At 33.8% G+C, this 19,779-nt stretch overlaps 2 protein-coding genes across 2 annotated transcripts; one reads left to right on the top strand and one right to left on the bottom strand.

Annotated features, from left to right (window-relative positions):
* Positions 1-502: 502 nt before the first annotated feature.
* On the bottom strand, positions 503-4,490 carry LOC133181242 (ferritin, lower subunit-like). The gene is made up of 5 exons (XM_061315778.1): positions 4,298-4,490; positions 3,877-3,986; positions 3,495-3,641; positions 1,043-1,168; positions 503-669 (listed from the first exon to the last, which is right to left on the bottom strand). The coding sequence occupies exons 1-5, from the start codon at positions 4,413-4,415 to the stop codon at positions 520-522; spliced, it is 651 nt and encodes a 216-aa protein (XP_061171762.1). The 5' UTR covers positions 4,416-4,490; the 3' UTR covers positions 503-519.
* Positions 4,491-5,519: 1,029 nt separating this feature from the next.
* LOC133181241 (yolk ferritin-like) lies at positions 5,520-15,692 on the top strand. Its single transcript, XM_061315776.1, has 7 exons — positions 5,520-5,612; positions 5,867-5,967; positions 7,311-7,457; positions 8,038-8,112; positions 8,327-8,380; positions 8,470-8,589; positions 15,561-15,692. Exons 1-7 carry the CDS (start codon positions 5,567-5,569, stop codon positions 15,690-15,692), a joined length of 675 nt encoding a protein of 224 aa, XP_061171760.1. The 5' UTR covers positions 5,520-5,566.
* Positions 15,693-19,779: the final 4,087 nt, after the last annotated feature.

Raw genomic sequence — 19,779 nt, 5'->3', positions numbered from 1 at the left:
ACATAATGAAAAACCTACAATATTTTAAAATAGAAAGTGCCATAGGATTGGCAATAGAAATTTTTCTTATGATTCTTAATGTCAAGGAAAAGGATGTTGACCTTCACCTGACCTTGATACAAAAATAAGAGATTTAAAAATTTAACTTGAATCTGTGAAAATGCTTTATTAAAGTAATAACCAGAAGTACACACCTAGTAATATATACAAAATGATATTTATTATACATTAATTACTTTGGCTATTGCATGTCTCTTGGAGTTATCGAGTACCTTTAAATATTAGATTAAAAAATCGAAGATTTTTTTTCTCAGAATGAATAAAAACCAGCACTGAGTTCTGCAATCTATGTATATTAATAACAATCATTTTTCCAGTATTACATTGCTTTGAAGTTATAACAAATGACTCCTCGCCAACCATGAATTAAAAAAAAACCATGGAGAAATAGTACATGTTTGCGCATACTAGAGCACATTTTATTATTTCAGTGAAGTTGTAATTGAAGTATTCAGAGCACTATTTCTGGAGCTCCAGATCAAACATGTAGAGAGCCAGCCCAGCACTGTGCGATTTCTTCATCAGATCCAGATGAGTTATAAGGTCACCAAGATGTTTGATGATTCGTACCTGGCTGTCTACAAGATTTTCATCCAAGAACAGCTTCATCTGGATTGAAATTAAAAATATATAATTAACCTTAAGGTATTTTGGGCCTTTGCATAAAACTTTATTATTTAGGGCCCAACTTCTGTTTTGATCTTTTTTATTCAAAGGTCAAGGTCAAAATGTCCACTGTGAAGGTCCTGTACAATCTTCTATATCGATCTCTACACTACATATTCAAAATACATCATAATACAATTAATAAAATATATGTATTATTATTAATCTTCTTTTAATCAATCCATTTGACAGTAAAAGAAGAAGGAAGAATAATAATATTTAAAGAATTACTCAATTTTTAACGGGACTTAAAACCCGCACCCTAAGACTTTAACGCCTTTTGTCATGATTTTTAATTTTTTACAATAGTACGTACATTTGGATCCTTATATTTGATGGCTATGCTGTGCTGCAGAAGGATCTTGACGTTCAGCTGGCGGGAAAGTTTAAGTGCCAGATTGAGCGCAGCCTTTCCATCGCTGAAGTTGATCATCACTGGCGCCTAATTAAAACAAAACAAGCTGAAATTATACTATATGTACGAATATTTACCTAGAAAATCAAGAACATGTTAAAAGTGAAAATCTTTTTCACTCATGGACATATAAGAAACTACAATTGCATGATTATCATGAGCAAGGAATCCTTTAGCAAAATTTGTGTTTCATAACCTGTTGGCCACGGTTCAGTCCACGTGGTGGGGATAAGATAATCCTGTTTTTAAAAAAATGTATTAAAAATAATCATTGAAAGCCCCCGCCCCCTGAAGATATGCCAGTCAGACTGTCTGCATGAGCATTAAACCTTTTTTTCAGATTGTAAAATGCATCCCCCTGTAAGTATATATAGGATTCATTCTTGAAGGTGGGCTTTCACTGCAAGGTGTTTTAAATTAGACAGTCTTCTTCCTTACCAATGCCATTTAGCAGAAACCTGCTAGCATTATTATGCTGGGTATAGTAATATTAATTGTGTGAAATTCATATCTTCATAGTCCCAAGCTTTTTTGATCTTTAAAATTCGAACAGAAAGGCCAAAAACATACACCCTTAATTACAAGGGTTTTTTTTCTAATACATGTGCATCACTAGCCGTCGGAAACCCACGGGGTTTCTATCCATTTACAGTCGATGGAAGAAATGTATATTGTACGAACGAGAAGCAATTGATTACTGATGGTTATGCCCGATATATCTCCTCATTGTGGACAAAAATAAGCTAGATGACGAGATTAAGGAAGTTTTTGTTTATAAGAAAATTATTGATATCTAATTTATCTATGAATATTAAGTTATGCAGAAATAACATTTTTTACCTGAGAAATTTTTTTTTATTAAAGTTTCGGATTCTCATGTACACACTCTGTAAACCATGATGATATCTGAGCAAATTTAGTGATAAACATATAAATGTTTTTACTTAGAGTACCTCAAATAGCGGTCTATGGCTTGTTTATAAAAACCCGTAAACATTCCTTACGACATATGCCGTACAGTGATTGCTGGTTGCCCTCTTAAGTATTTACACTTTTAAAGCAATTATTTTAACATACTTTATCAAATTTAAGGACATATGCAACGTAGTTTGTACTTTATTGTCTTTTTCCCTGGAGTCGAAGAGTTCCAAAACTTAAAGGAACTGTGTGCTACATTTTAATGTCTATATATGCTGTTGTACACTTCTTCTAAAACAAGTTTGAATAAACAAAACATCTAGAATATATGTTTAGTAATTTTTGTATATTTTTCTTTGAATTTTACAACAATTCTCAAAAATTGATATCTTTTCAAAACCCCTGGTAATGCATGCTGATTTTTTGTCTACGAACATCTGATAGCACTATGATCTTAGATTAAGAATATCTTGAAAAATTATCAGTAGGTAAAGTACGTTGCGTATGTCCTTAACAGAATTAAGATTTTACTATTACCAATAATGAATTTAATTACTTTAAAGAATAAAAATGATTATTTACGATTTCCAACTGAAAAGTAGATGAATGTCATTTTTAATGTGTGTTGGTAATGCTATATGATTAACTGACGTTCTTCAAGAGAGGGACATGAGTTACGTATATACGCCTTTGAAATGTTGAACACAAACATTTGAATATCTCAGTTATTTGTCATTTTCTGTGTAAATCCATTTTAAGTGTCATTTTTGTACTACTCCTGTCAAAACGAGAAAATTATGTAAATTTTGACATTTTTAGTTCCCCCTCCCCTTCTACAGACCAGACGGTAGAATTTTGTATTTCTTAAATATAATGTATAATTTAGTATTACTCGTCACATATTAAAATTTGAGCAAAAGGACTATTGTAGTATTTTTATAATTTTCTTTGAATAAAAGCATTTTCCTCATACAGTCCAATCCTACAGTAAATGTAGTATTTTACAGTAATTTGAAATGCCCCCTAAAATACCCAGACAGTAAATCTTGAAACTTTAATTACAAGTACACTGAAGTCAGTGTAGGCTTTATATGGTATAAAAGTAAAGAGATTTTTCACACACACACATATACGAAAAAAAAAACAACAACCAAACAGACAGCTCCCTTAAATGAAAAAGTAATTCATCGTTTGTAACCTACTTATATTTGCTTTTTGTTCGTTTGTTTGTTTTGTTTTTTTGTTTTGTTTTTTTTGTGTGTGTGTTTTTTTTGTTTTGTTAGGTTGCATGTTGTTTTTTCTTTTTGTTTCTTTTTCGTTTTGTTATTATTTTTTCGGAGGCGGATTCATAGCACAAGTATATAATTTTTATTCGTATATAAATTAAAAAGGTGCATGAAAATCATCGTAACTGGTGTGATGAAAATAAATATACCCTTATCCTCAGCAGTTTAAGGGTGCCTCCTCTCTTATTCATGTATTCCATCATTACTTTTGTTCGATTGTGCTCTCGTTGCGAACTGTCCTCGAAGTATTTCTGAAAACCCGGAAGGGCCACATCTGCACGCCCAAAATAGTTAGCCTGTAATGAACATCGTAATATCAAAACTATCCAATGGTAAAATTGATGAAGTTTTGAATCAAAACTGCCCAATGGTAAAACTGATGAAGTTTTGAATCAAAAATGGTAAAATTGAAGAAGTTTTGAATCAAAACTGACTAATGGTAAAATTGATGAAGTTTTGAATCAAAGCTGCCCAATAAAATTGATGAAGTTTTGAATGAATTCAATAATAGCAAAAAGCTGAAAATCTCACCATTGCAAGATATTGGTAGTGCTGGTTTAGACATTCTGTGATTAATTTGTTGAGACCCTTTCTACTTATTTTGGCAAAGTTCTGTTCAACTTGAGTCACATGTCCTGTAACTTTAAAACATTTCTACTTGTATAGATATTCATATTATGAAACCTCGAAGAAAAAATATCTTATTCACAAATTTGTATCAATAGATAGAATATATGTTAATATGACCAATAAATGTAAGCCTTTATTCATGCAAAGCATCAATTTAAACAGAAAGAATGAAAGACAATGATTAGCAGATTTCGTTTGTTGTATATAAATTCAAATGAATCCATTCTATTTTAGAAGGACAGTGTATAGTCAGCTTTAGATGTGTTCTTTTCAGTTTTATACAAGACAATGAAAATTGTTTTGACACTTTACTTTTACTTACCTAGCCGGGGTATCTTAGGGTAGACTCTCTTTGCTGTTGCTCCACCCAACCAGTCCTGTCCATGGTAACCAAGTAAAGCAATCGCAAGCCCAAATAGCGCTGTCACGAACACGCGCATCTTGTTTTCTCTTTAATGTAAACCTTACGGGAGCAAAGTGTACTTCCGGTTTTTCAAACCCGCTTGACCCCAACTAAAAATAACGATATTAGGGTTATTTAAAATGGATATTTGATTTTGAAGAAATCAAAAAATTAAGCTTGTTTATCAAGCAAACTTTAATAGGTGTTGTACTTCGATTTTTGGGATTTTATCTTTTATACCTTTTTTGGAAATAAGATAAATAGAGACATTTGTAAAACAATGCATTATTAGAAAAATCATTGAAAATTAAATTTTGATAAATAACCGAAAAAAGAATGACTTCGCAAGTTTGACATTTTTTAATTGGAATATGTCAACATGTGTATAGTTGTATTTAAAATTATGATGTGCACTACACAAGTTAACCTACAGATAACACCCATAAATATTATTTTATCATTGATAACAGATTAAGGTGTGGGTATAAATGTGATCGCTAAGTAAAGTATAACAATCCTAGTACAATATAAATGTCCTAAATAATTCATTGTTATCACGCAGACAGCAGAAGGAGCAGTTAAAGCTGAAAGTAAAATCTGCATAATCAGACAGGATGTCATTTGATTTACGAAGTGAGAGAGACATTCTTAATTGTTCTAGAATGTTCCAAGTTACCATGAACTTTTTAATCCTTTAATATAAATTATCTTATTTTCAGAAGAGTATTTTATTTCTGACCTTATCATTTTTTTCAAAGAAGCAAAAGCATGTAGTTTTCAGGGGGGGGGGGGGGGATTAGGCCAGACAAATTATCATCAGTGTCACCGTGAAACATTTACTTAGACCTCCTGAAATTGAAAGGGGTTTTCTTTCTTTATCAATCAAAAGGTTAAAATGAACACTTAAAAAAAAAATTATTCTAATGTAGAAACTCAATTGCAAAAATTATATGAGAACGAAAATTTTACTTTAACATTCAATATTTTGATATTTTAAGAGTAAAACTTGAAAGAGTTAATGATGCACACACAGTATGATTTGGACAATTTCCTATAAAACAAACATATCAGTACCCTTGGCCTGAATTGTAAGGTCTGTGCCTGTACTTTGCTCGGCTTTTTGTTCACTCTGATCTCACGTTAATCTTACATACGTGGACCGAGTATCGGACAGACTGCATTTTAAACATGAAGTATCTCATTGTTTTCGCCTTGTTTGCTGTGGTATTTGCTGGTAAGTAAAAATATAATAAATATTGATTTAATATATAAGTACTTTCACTTAAAAGAACATGTCATTGGTATTTTCTCAACTAAGAGTGGCTTTGTTTCAGTTTCTTTAGTGTTTCATATTAATTTACATGGACATTGATAGACAAGAGTAAACTTTTCTTCTATATAGCAATTTCATAAATTTACCAAATGGTAACAGAAAAACAGGATATTTTGATTTTTAAAACGAAATACGATTTGCTCGTAACATTTCAGATGTGAAGAATGTTCGTCAGAAGTTTAAGGCGACTGCCGTTACGGCCATAAATGAACAAATCACACGCGAGTTACAGGCCAGTTACTTTTACCAGGCCTACGTAAGTAGACTTTATTGTCTCGAAAATGTCATTTTATCAGAATGTCAAAGTTTAAAAGCATTAGGCAGACGTGCTATATAAGATATCAACATACAATATACCATTTTTTGCAAAGCAAAACTCAAAACTGGCTGAAATACTCAAGGTATTCATTTATTTTACGTGATTAATTATAAGAACTTATAAATCAAGAGCCCTTTCCAGTTACCTTAACATTTGAATACCAAAAGAAGTGGTAATTGCATGAATTCTTATTACTTTTCTCTTCACATTTCAATGTGTGCCATTGCACGTAAATCCTATAAAAACTCTTTTATTACTGGTGGAAGTATATATAAGTATAGATAGATAGATAGATAGATAGATAGATAGATAGATAGATAGATAGAGGCTTAAGATGTTTTGTGAGAAGGGCTCCGGATCCATTTTTTGAGGGGAATCCGAATCTGAAGCCTCGGGTAATGTTTGGATCTCCGGGAAGCCAAAACTTTATTTTGCCTGACATTGATACTATTTACTTCATATTTTACTAGAAAGGCATTGATGGCATACTAATGTAGTTTACGTCTCCCATATGATTCATATGCAAGAAAATGCTCTATTTACGAAAATCTAAAACGAGGTAGGCTACTGAAAAATAAGTTGATGTACAATTATAACAACCTCGTTTAAGGTCAACATTTCTCAAATTTCATGGTCGATACAATAACTTTGATTGCAAATAGGATCTGTCGTTAGGTCGAATGTTGAACAGTTGATAGGGGCTGCTTACACCTCCTGGCACCTGATCCCACCTCTATTTTCAGATCTCCATGTTGTCTCTGCTCACAGTCTGAATTTGACTTTTGAACATGATCACTGTTCGTAATCTCATTTCACAGTAGAAAATTTTTTCTGGTTTGTTGTTTGACGTCCCTCTGGAGAATTTTTCACACATATCAAGACGCCACCACTTGCCGGTGGAGGGCTGCAAATTTTGACCTATACTCGGCACTCAGTGCCATTGAGCAGTGAGGGATCTTTTTCGTGTCAGTACCTACTATGACACGGGACCTCGGTTTATACGGTCTCATTCGAGGGACCAGTCTCCACGTCCCGCAGTGGGATTCGAACCCACGACGTAAGGATCAACTCCTTAGTTACACCTCGACTCTAGAGCAAACACTCTAACCACTGCGCCACGCAGGCGACCAGTAGACGAACACATGTATGAATAGTTTTGATACAGGGTTTCTTCTTAATCTCCCCTTCCCTATCACCAGTACTAATCTAACACTGTTCTCATTGGATGCATGGACAATTTTGTATGTAGTCATTGCTTAATCTCTATTTGGTGTTTCCAGTCACAATACTTTGCTCGCTCTGATGTGGCACTGTCTGGCTTCTCCAAATTTTTCTCGGAGGCCTCAAAAGAGGAAAGATCCCACGCAGAGCAACTCATGGAATACATCAACAAAAGGGGCGGGGACGTACAGCTGAAGGATATTAAGGTAGTTATGCAGCAAAACTACATCATCATCATGCTGTTGTTTATGATTTTGTCAGTATGAGAATTTATTATCAGATAACAACCGTGTGTCAGTAACCTTACAAAATACGATAACATGCATCCGGGTGGAATATTATTACATTCATAAATACAAATAAATATTTAATGTTTATGTATATTTCATATCTTTGTTTGCTCCTTTTCTCAAATGATATACTAGTAGAGATGACATACAAATTCGAGGGAAAAATTATATATGTATTTGTATATGATATTTGAAGCTTATCAATACTATATAATAAAATTTGGTTATACTTTGTTTGCATTGTATAATCTACCAATAAAGAGAGCCGAATAAACGAATCATTCAGGTTCATTCGAGATCTTATGTAATCCGAGATTCCTCCGATTCCTACTTCCGATATAACATTTGCACAGCACAAAGTGAGGTAAGAGTCAAAGAAATCTCGGATTAGACTCAGTGGAAACATGAACTAAATGACCAATGATACAGATGTTTATTCCGATTTATAACTTACAACATTGTTTTAACTTTCCGAGTTTAATACGTTAATTTTTAGTTGCAAGATGTCTGCAATATTGTAACCAAAGGACTGGAGGACGTCAATTTCAGTTTCACGAAAACAAAATCATGTGTAAGACGATATTTTCTTTATTATTATAGTTTTGAGACATGATTTAAAGAAATAAAAAAAGAATTTTTAAAAAATTATTAATTTCAATAGTGTTTTCATAGGTCTACATTTATTGTGTTGATTTTTCTTTGCCAGTATCAATTTCAGACCGCTATATTCTGCAATAAATAAAATATTTCAAATTAAGATGAACAAATTATGAACTATATTACAGATCTGTAACTTTATGACCGGCGACAAAACGACTCTTTCAAGTTTGGAATGTGATGTAAGTTCACACTAGATAAAGTGGTAAATTAAAAAACAAAATTTAACAAATATTGCTCGCAATATAGAGATGTACTGTCCGTTTCTTAGAGTACCTTGCGTGATGACTGGCACAACGGGCTATTGGCCATGGAGGACACACTGGTTTTGGAGCGTTACGTCAACGAAAAACTGCTGAAACTGCACGAAGATTATGACGATGACGCACATGTAAGTCATGTTTTTCGTGACATGTTACAAAATTTAGGGATCGCGATGTCAAAGACCCTCAAATAGCCTGATCAAAGGAATCTATAGTTCATTAATCGAAATAAACATTGGTACATGTACGTATTTTAGGAACAAAATGAAATTAAGCATGTGCTTATTGTACATGTATTTAACTGTTCTATAGTATTTCATTTTATACACGTGTAGCAGTGTTTTTATGGTTGAATTCTTTTGGAAAATAGATTCACCGTGTGTTAAAAAATTCCAATCGATTCTTAAGATTAAAATTTGCTCTATAGTGCTCTATTTATCGGCAAAATTATTGGGGGCACGGCCCCTTCCCGTGCCCCCACCCCACCCCCGGTTCCTACGGCCATGTTCACAGAAATCTTTAGAACGTGGAAAGAAAAAAAACCCTCATCATTATCTATCCATTTATATCAAAGTTCTCAGTAGACCATTAATACCTCAGAGTACATAATCATATTGTGTTGTGTTGTTTCATCGCTCTATTTTTCTTCTCTTTTACGTGGAGTAAAAATGCCCAAATCATTTTAAGAAGGGTCATTCAGCAAACACAGGTTAGCTACATGTACATCTACTTTATCGATCTACGCTGAACAATTCAATAATGGACACCTTGTAAATCCAAGGACAATACTAATTGTACATACCACTAACTCAATTTTTTTTTAACCGAAAAGCATAAAAGGTATCGGGATAAAATAACTTGTTGAATATATTAGCAGATCATTTGAATTGTAGAATATAGGGGGGAAATCTGCGAACAAAACCCAATTCGAAGTATTGTTTTACTATGAGGCGCCGTTTTGGTATTAATTGCTAATAAATGATATCGATTTTGAATTGGTGATATCACCATTTCGAATACGTGATATCATCTGTTCATTTTGAATAGGTGGTATCACATTCGAATAGGTTATATCACCTATTCAAACAATGTATGAAATAACAACTGCTCCCAAGACTGTACATGTACTCCATACATTTACTCTATACAGGAAGTAAGCATTTCAGTCTCTTTGTACATAAGCAATAATAACAGAGAAAACATACACATAAATATAGCAAACCCGACCGCAAGAAAAATAATTAGTACTTCATAGGGATCGACATCGTCGCAAACCATGGCCAAAATGTACGATCCTCTCCCATTCTGGAGAGGAGAGAGCTATATGCGGACTCCGGACTGTGGCTTGAGACGATTAGGGATCGATAACATGTAGTGTTGTTTAGGATAAATTGAAATCTGTTTATTCATTTGTAAACTTGGGATGTACTATGGACCCACGTTGTATACATATAACAAACGAACCCTTCCCCCTTCTTTATGCCAAAAGGGCGATCTTGCAGCAATTTTCCAGTTTATTTGATCTATGCAATGCCGAAATAGTAGAGGATGTGACTCAAGTTCAGTTCATCAACAGAGAATCTTTTAAATTTTTTCAAAGAAGTTTGTTTAAGAGTGACAGAATCAATTTCATCATGTTTAAAACAAAACTAATAGAATAAAATAGTTCTTTGAAAACCTTATGAAATTTCATCCTCTACTTTTCATTAAAGCTATAGATTGTCTTGAAGAAGGGAACATTCATTATTTCATGCAAATAGGTGATATCATTCATTCATAACAGTGACATCACCAATTCAAAATGAATAGATGATATCACCTATCAAGTAGTTAATATCACCTATTCAAAATGGTGATAAATGGAATTTGATTGATTAATTGTATATTGTTTAACGTCTCATTCCCAGATTTTTTTTCACAGTTGTAGCAGTGAGGGATCTTTATCGAGCCAACATCTACCGTGATAAGAAGGCAAAGGGAAAATCAAAGAAAATGTATCGGTTTGTAACTGAAGTCTCATCAGAAATACTCATGACTTTCACCTCAGGTGACGAAGGAAAAGTCACTACCTGTTATATTTCAGGCCCGTAGGAAGCAATTTCGGCATTATCCTGTTATTGACTTCGCAAAGTCAATAAGTTTGACGTTGTTGACGTTAACGTCAAATTCATCCCAGGTCATTTTTATACTCCCAACATTCTCAGATTTTCATATCGCTTACAACAGTTACAATGCTGGGTCCGTAATGTTCAAATTGTTTACAACTATTTTACCCATTGAAGCGAATCAAATAACAGGAGTATATATATTTAAAGCCTTTGTATTTCACCATGAAGCGAATCACATAACGGGAGTAATCAAAGTACTGTATACGAGTTAGTTGTAGGTAGGCGTAATTTGATGAATATTCATGAAGCAAGAAATATCGATAACGGCAAATATCAGGAATTAAGCTTTGTGTCCATCGACAAAATGTCTTTGAAATAATTTGAGAGTATTTGTTAACTATGTAGGTGCATTTTATTTTCAAACATCAAATCAACCCTATTTTCATTATTTTGACTCTGCAAAAATCGCCGCTAGGGTTCGCGTGATTTTACACTGTTGTTATTTATATCCCAAAAGCAATTAAAGCCCGGAACTCATTTGATTCGCGAATCAAATAACAGGAGGAGTATATATAGAGAGACGGGGGTACTAAAGAGTATGTATTTCACTGTAAGCGAATCAAAAACAGGAGTATTTTGAGAGATCGACGTATATCATTCCAAAAGGTACAAGAAGGGGAAGATTTCCCCGGGAAAAGGGTTTTCTTTGGGGGAGAGATATAATAAAAATGGGGCTTGGTTGTTTTTTTTTTTTGGGGGGGGGGTCATTCTTAAAAATGCATGTTTTAATGAAAAGCGAATCAAATAACAGGAGTAAATAGCGACGCATGTAAAGCCCGGAACTCATTTGATTCGCGAATCAAATAACAGGAGTATATATAGAGAGACGGGGGTACTAAAGAGTATGTATTTCACTGTAAGCGAATCAAAAACAGGAGTATTTTGAGAGATCGACGTATATCATTCTAAAAGGTACAAGAAGGGAAAGATTTCCCCGGGAAAAGGGTTTTCTTTGGGGGAGAGATATAATAAAAATGGGGCTTGGTTGTTTTTTTTTTTTGGGGGGGGGGGTCATTCTTAAAAATGCATGTTTTAATGAAAAGCGAATCAAATAACAGGAGTAAATAGCGACGCATGTAAAGCCCGGAACTCATTTGATTCGCGAATCAAATAACAGGAGTATATAGAGAGAGACGGGGGTACTAAAGAGTATGTATTTCACTGTAAGCGAATCAAATAACAGGCGTATATATAGAGAGACGGATATCATTCTAAAAGGTACAAGAAGGGAAAGATTTCCCCGGGAAAAGGGTTTTCTTTGGGGGAGAGCTATTAAAAAAAGGGGTCTTGTTTTTTTTTTGGGGGGGGGGGTCATTCTTAAAAAATGCACGTTTTAATGAAAAGCGAATCAAATAACAGGAGTAAAAAGCGACGCATTAAAGCCCGGAACTCATTTGATTCGCAAATCAGATAACAGGCGTATATATAGAGAGACGGATATCATTCTAAAAGGTACAAGAAGGGGAAGATTTCCCCGGGAAAAGGGTTTTCTTTGAGGGAGAGCTATAAAAAAGAGGCTTGGTTTTTTTTTTTTGGGGGGGGGGTCATTCTTAAAAATGCACGTTTTGATGAAAAGCGAATCAAATAACAGGAGTAAATAGCGACGCAAGTAAAGCCCGGAACTCATTTGATTCGCGAATCAAATAACAGGCGTATATATAGAGAGACGGATATCATTCTAAAAGGTACAAGAAGGGGAAGATTTCCCCGGGAAAAGGGTTTTCTTTGAGGGAGAGCTATAAAAAAGAGGCTTGTTTTTTTTTTTTGGGGGGGGGGGTCATTCTTAAAAATGCACGTTTTGATGAAAAGCGAATCAAATAACAGGAGTAAATAGCGACGCAAGTAAAGCCCGGAACTCATTTGATTCGCGAATCAAATAACAGGCGTATATATAGAGAGACGGATATCATTCTAAAAGGTACAAGAAGGGGAAGATTTCCCCGAGAAAAGGGTTTTCTTTGAGGGAGAGCTATAAAAAAGAGGCTTTGTTTTTTTTGGGGGGGGGGATCATTCTTAAAAATGCATGTTTTAATGAAAAGCGAATCAAATAACAGGAGTAAATAGCGACGCATTAAAGCCCGGAACTCATTTGATTCGCAAATCAGATAACAGGCGTATATATAGAGAGACGGATATCATTCTAAAAGGTACAAGAAGGGGAAGATTTCCCCGGGAAAAGGGTTTTCTTTGAGGGAGAGCTATAAAAAAGAGGCTTGGTTTTTTGGGGGGGGGGGGTCATTCTTAAAAATGCACGTTTTGATGAAAAGCGAATCAAATAACAGGAGTAAATAGCGACGCAAGTAAAGCCCGGAACTCATTTGATTCGCGAATCAAATAACAGGCGTATATATAGAGAGACGGATATTTCTAAAAGGTACAAGAAGGGGAAGATTTCCCCGGGAAAAGGGTTTTCTTTGAGGGAGAGCTATAAAAAAGAGGCTTGGTTTTTTTTTTTGGGGGGGGGGTCATTCTTAAAAATGCACGTTTTGATGAAAAGCGAATCAAATAACAGGAGTAAATAGCGACGCAAGTAAAGCCCGGAACTCATTTGATTCGCGAATCAAATAACAGGCGTATATATAGAGAGACGGATATCATTCTAAAAGGTACAAGAAGGGGAAGATTTCCCCGAGAAAAGGGTTTTCTTTGAGGGAGAGCTATAAAAAAGAGGCTTGGTTTTTTTTTTTTGGGGGGGGATCATTCTTAAAAATGCATGTTTTAATGAAAAGCGAATCAAATAACAGGAGTAAATAGCGACGAAAGTAAAGCCCGGAACTCATTTGATTCGCGAATCAAATAAGAGGAGTATATATACATAATATGTCGCCATAAGGAATAAACGGAATAAAGCATAAAAGTTTCGAAGCATACAAGTTAACACACATTTGAAAATGACTGCATTATACCATATGGGGGGGGGGATATAGAAATTTACGGAAGAGAAGTTGAAGAATTTCATTTATATTGATTTAAAGATATTTAGATATCGATACTTACTACACAGACTTCACCTCCAATCATAATTTGGTTTATTCCGTTTATGCATTTCTCCAAAATATGTTAACGCACATTTGAAATGACTTCATTATACTGGTTCTATGCCAAGAGTCCACCTCCCTCTTCAATCACTCCTGTGTCATATAATGTCCTAAATTTTAATTACAAAAAGAACATTATTTACGGAATAAAGGCATATACTTTATTGATATTTTCGTCTATGTTCTGAGCATAACATTATAAATGATTTTAAAGTAAAAAGTATTTAAATCCCTCATTGTCTTATGTAGTTATTGTCTATAGTATATTTAGGCAATTCTCACATCGGGAAAAGTGTAATATCATATAAGGACCCAAAGGTAAGAATTTGACGTTAACGTCAACAACGTCAAACTTATTGACTTCGCGAAGTTTCGGTTAATTTCTTAATTAACTTAATTTCAGTTTCGGGGGGGGGGGGGGGCACACCCATACATTTTCAGATTTACAGTGGGGGCCACTATCAACTACCAAAAATTCCTTGAAAAGCAAAAAAAAAAAAAAAGAAAAAAGAAAAAAAGAAAAAAAAAGGTCATCAGACGTTATTATTGAGGGGGCACAAGTATATAGTAGCTATGTTTTCTATAGTATTCTATATATCGGCAAAATTATTGGGGGCACGCCCCCCCCCCCCCCCCCCCCCCCCGGTTCCTACGGCCATGTATTTTCACGAACTCGTGCGAAGTGCATTCAACTACAAAACATTGAGTTTTCTGTTTATTACATTTTCTTTGATTTTCCATTTACCTTTGTTATATTCGTAGCGCAGTGTCGTAAGCTTTGACGTCATGCTTGTGCGGTGGATAAACATACATCATAACTAAGCAATTGCCACTCTCTACCATCGGCTCATACGTGTCTGGGAGAGGAACGAACGACAACTCTGCATAGGAGATTGAGCAATTGCATTTTATTGAAAATTGTAGGATTTAACAACAATTTGGAGAAACTTTGGCAGATTTAGTCTATGCCAGAATGTTTATTTTCTATCGCTATCTTTCAACAGGCTAAGGGGTATTTTAATAACACTCGTCTTGAAGGAAGGAAAACCTCGAGTTTTGCCGCACATCTGATATTTTTTCATAGTGTGAAAAAAAATCACATTCTGAAAAGTATCAATTTTTATTCCATTAATAAATTTTAGTATCTTACTGTTGAAAATCTAATAATAATTATTATACATACATAACACTTAAAGGTATATATCTTCATTTGTGTACACAGTCTATGTCTTTATAGTAAATGAAAAATGATAATTAGCCCATAATCCATGACTTTAGAGAAGTTGACATCCCCATCAGAGTTTATTTCCATTATAAAGGTGTTTCTATATGTCTGTGGTGAAGTGTATTGCACTTCAATTTACGTAAAAGCCGCAAAACGTGATGAATTAGTGGTTTTCAAGATGCGCTCAAATATTGAACGCCTACAACAGGAAAATCTTTAAAAACAAATATTGACATAAACATATGGTAATATAACTAGCACAACAATAACGTTTAATTAAAGTAACAATGAAAAATAACCTTTCTATCCCTACCCAGAGAAAAATTGCCGTAAAAGCGAGGATGATACATTAGTACAGTGTAGGATGATACAAGTACAGTGTAGGATGATAAAAGTACAGTGTAGGATGATACAAGTATAGTGTAGGATGATACAAGTCCAGTGTAGGATGATACAAGTCCAGTGTAGGATGATACAAGTCCAGTGTAGGATGATACAAGTCCAGTGTAGGATGACACAAGTACAGTGTAGGATGATACAAGTCCAGTGTAGGATGACACAAGTACAGTGTAGGATGATACAAGTACATTGTAGGATGATATAAGTACAGTGTAGGATGATACAAGTACAGTGTAGGATGATACAAGTACAGTGTTTTTCCTTTTCAGTTGTCCCATGTCCTGGAGCACGACTTCTTGGAGGAACAAGTAAATGCTATCAAAGACATAGCTGATAAGATCCGCCAGCTTAAGAGAGCAGGAAAGGGTCTGGGAGAGTATTTGTTCGACCAGAAGATGTAAAGGACTGTGGCACTTTGAGAAAATTGTTCAAATTACAAATGTAATAAACAAATACTAAATTACTGAACTTAGACGCCATTATCCATGTGTTAATTTTTGGGTAGTACTAATATTTCATTATACATTTGTTATTTTTGCCATTTTGCATATGCATTTTTATAGATAGGTTTCATGTTATTTATTTACGTATATAATAATGAAGACCAATACACTGTCAAATGATCCCTTACTTGGTTGTGAACCAAGGTTTGTACCAACACACATCTACTAGATAAATGTGTATTGAATTACTTCATAGTATATGACAAACTAAACATGTACACAACCAAATTATAGAAAAGTAACCATACTTAAAATGATGATTCTTTAGCAATTTAGTTACAATTTACGTATTTCCATTAACTTGAAAAAAGGACACTGGCTATCGAAGTTACTTTATTTTATCTCCCACACACGATTAATTATGCAGATTTTATTTTAAAAATGGTTTTCTTTTCTACATGCTTTTTATCATACTAGTAGGTTTGCCATTTCTACGTAGAAATCAAGTTTCTTTTTCGATAAAAGGTTGATTTTTACACATTAACAAAAAAAAAAAAAAAAAAAAAAAGAAAGAAAATCAAAAAATAAAGATTTTCCTTTACTGTACCAAAAAAACCCCTCTTCAAATACAGTAATTTTTTAAAAAATAACTTGAACAGCAATGAACAAACTCTTTGACCTTAGTGATCATGGTAAATAAAAATATATACCTGTAAAATTATCACATAACATTTGTTCCTAAAAAAAAGATAGTACTTTTTGAGCTACATTTTGATATATTCTTGATGGTTTTGTTTTGTTCTTATTGTGCTTACATAATGATGATATTAGGATTTCTGACCAAGCTGTCAATAACTCGTCTAGACATTTATCATACCCACGTGTATTTTTCACGTGACATTTGATTATTACACTAAATATTAGCTATTTATGGTACAAGGATCAGTTATTTAGAATTGCTAGAGTATATGCATCAACATGCCATCAAATAATCAACATAAACAACTGCAATCATTTTTTGCATGTGACAAGGACTGCTACATCAGAATAATTAAATTTGCTCATGCCTGTAGTGATTTTATATCTGAACAGAAAAGGGAAATTGAATACGTCTATCCTGTGCTGAAATTTTATGAATTTCCTTCTGATGAATGCTAAAATGTACCCCTAGAAGCACGAGTCTAATTAAATAAGTACAGGGTCAGCATAAGTAGCATGCCTAGCATTAGATTAGCAAGCTGATCATTTATGCATGACAATAGAAAGCGGAATGCCCTTTACTAATTGGTTAAATATCAATTCAATTTTCATTGACACAAAAGTTTGTTGGCAGAGATGATTGGGCAGCGATATAACCAATGAGCTCAAAAATCTTTCGCTGTCCTTGAGGTAGCTGTATGCACTTGAAGAGAATGCTGACAAATGAAGGAAACTACGACAAATGCCCCGTTAATTTTGCTTTTGCATTAGTGCACTGAATATTTGGTAATGTTTGGATCACGCTTCATTGCCACGAACAACAAATGAACAGTACGTAAATATGAAAATTTCTATTACATCGATAATAGTCATTTATCAGTGAAAACTAGAAGTCTGTGATGAGACCGTAACTCTATTGGTTTGTACTTATAACATTTAGGAAGAGAAAAGTAGCACTTAATACTATGCAACAGCGATAAATAGAATAATAGTCCTTCTTTTAGCCTCTTTGTGTCAATACTTATTGCTATCAGACTAAAACTGTTGGAGGAGTAGCCTTTAGATAGAATTTCACCAAAATTTCTATTGTTAATAACATGGCAAAAACATTCAATTAAATCAAAAACCGGTAAACAGAATTATGCACCTAAATCTAATCTAAATGTGTGCAAAGTTTAGTTATATTAAAATCAGACTAAAACTATAGGAGAAGTAGCATTTTTAAAGTATTTCACAGAAATTTCTATTTTTAGTAACCATGCCAACACCATGAAACATGGAGATTACGAACAGTATTCAAGCTCAAAGTCCACTTAGACAATACAAATATGGAGCAGAGCAAACACGGACCTTTAAAACATCAGAAGTGGGATCAGGTGCCATGGAGGAGTGAGCATCCCTTGCCGATCGGTCACACCCTCCATGTGCTCCTTGTCATGATTGAGAAAAACGGGAAAATCCGTAGACAATTCAGTGTCTAAATAATGGCCTAAAAATTAGGGTGAAAAACATCAGTCAGCATTTTACCTAATGATAGGTTGTATTTGCTGACAAGGTCATTATATTGACCATAAAACTTGCGAAATGATGACTTCAAACGAAACTGTTGATATCCTTGTTTCATCAACTTGTTTGTCATTAGCTTGCCTCAAAATGGAAATGGTTCATATGTAGAGCATGCTTTTGTGTATCGAATCAACTGGGAGATAAAACCCCAAATGCAGGTGATAAGTAAGGGAAGTTGACGATTTAAAAATTAAAGTCATCACGTTGATAAAAAAAGTCGTCACGTTTTACTTAAATAAAACCTTGTAAGTTTTGTTACTAGGTTACCATTAAAGTCTTTTTCTAGTAAAATATCCAAATATGAAAAGATGTGTCAGAATCTCTGGCATCTTTTATTTCAAGCTCACTGGAATATATCGAGTCGACATATGAATGGAAGTAGCTAATTTTTTTTAATGATAATACGTCGTCGATATATCTGAATGTCGAGTTGAAGGCCAAGCAAGTGTTTTCTTCTTCCCATATAGAAGTGTTTGAATAAATTCTGCTTCATATGAATACAAAAATAGGTCTGCTAACAAGGGGCGCAAAAGGTACCCATGGGGTTTCCAACAGATTGTTGAAAGACTTGATCTTCAAAAACTACATTGATATGGACAATTTGAAACTCAGGCATCCTTTGAATATCAACCTCAGAATACTTGTATGTACAATAAGAATGCTTTTTCAACAAAATAATTTTGCAATTGACCAATGGCAAGGTAGGTATATTTACGAGTTCCATTTTTAATTCAAAATCGAAAACCGATATATATAGAATTACTTATCTGACTTTAAAATCTCCTCGTGTCTAAGTTATATCGAAATCAGACCAAAACTGAAGGAGGGTTAGGGTTGTGAAAGTATTTTTCAGAACTTTTTATTTTTGGTAACCATGGTAACAACGTTCACCAAAATCAAAAACTGATGAAAGAAATTATGTATCGTTATAAGTCTACTTTTGTGCTGAAATCAGAAAAACTTTAAGAGGAGTAGCATTTTAAAGGAATTTTACAGAAAGTTCTATTCTTAGTAACCATGGCAACATCATTCAGGAAAATTAATTACTGAATTATGTGTCCTAGTGTAGTCTATTTTTGTGCCAAGTTATACTGAAATCAGACCAAACTGTAAAAGGAGTAGCATTTTGAAAGTATTTCACAGAATTTTCAATTTTTAGCAACCATGGCACCACCATTTATAAAAATAAAAGACCGATGCACTGAATTACGTATCTTATTGTTGTCTACTTGTGTGCCAATTTATATTGAAATCAGATCAAAACTGTAGGAGGAGTAGCGTTTTAAATGAATTTCACAAAAATTTCTATTTTTAGTAACCACGGCAACAACGTTCATCCATATCAAAAAACCGATGCACTGAATTATGTATCTTAGTGTAGTCTACTTGTATGGAAAATTAAATTAAAATCAAAACAAAACTGTAGGAGGAGTAGCGTTTTAAAGGAATTTTACAGAAATTTCTATTTTTAGTAACCATGGGAACACCATTAATCCAAATCAAAAATCGATACACTTAATTATGTATCTTAGTATATCTTATTTGTGTGCCAAGTTATACTGAAGTCAGACCAAAAGTGTAAGAGGAGAAACATTTTGAAAAATTGTTTACAGACAGAAGGACAGCTAGACGGAGGGACGATGAACACCTTACCTTACTTAAGCATAAGCTCAAGTAGAGCTAAAAATGAAAATGCAATTTTTCTGATCTCATAGTACAGATTTTAAAATATGAGTTTTGGAAAGAAGATTTTTGTATAATAAAAAAAATTAATTATTTT

This window comes from Saccostrea echinata, unplaced genomic scaffold (assembly GCF_033153115.1).
Source record: "Saccostrea echinata isolate AGI-Se365-2 ecotype Australia unplaced genomic scaffold, CSIRO_AGI_Sech_v1 ptg000008l, whole genome shotgun sequence".
In the NCBI taxonomy this organism is placed as follows: Eukaryota; Metazoa; Mollusca; class Bivalvia; order Ostreida; family Ostreidae; genus Saccostrea; species Saccostrea echinata.
This window is presented reverse-complemented; position numbering and strand designations above follow the sequence as displayed.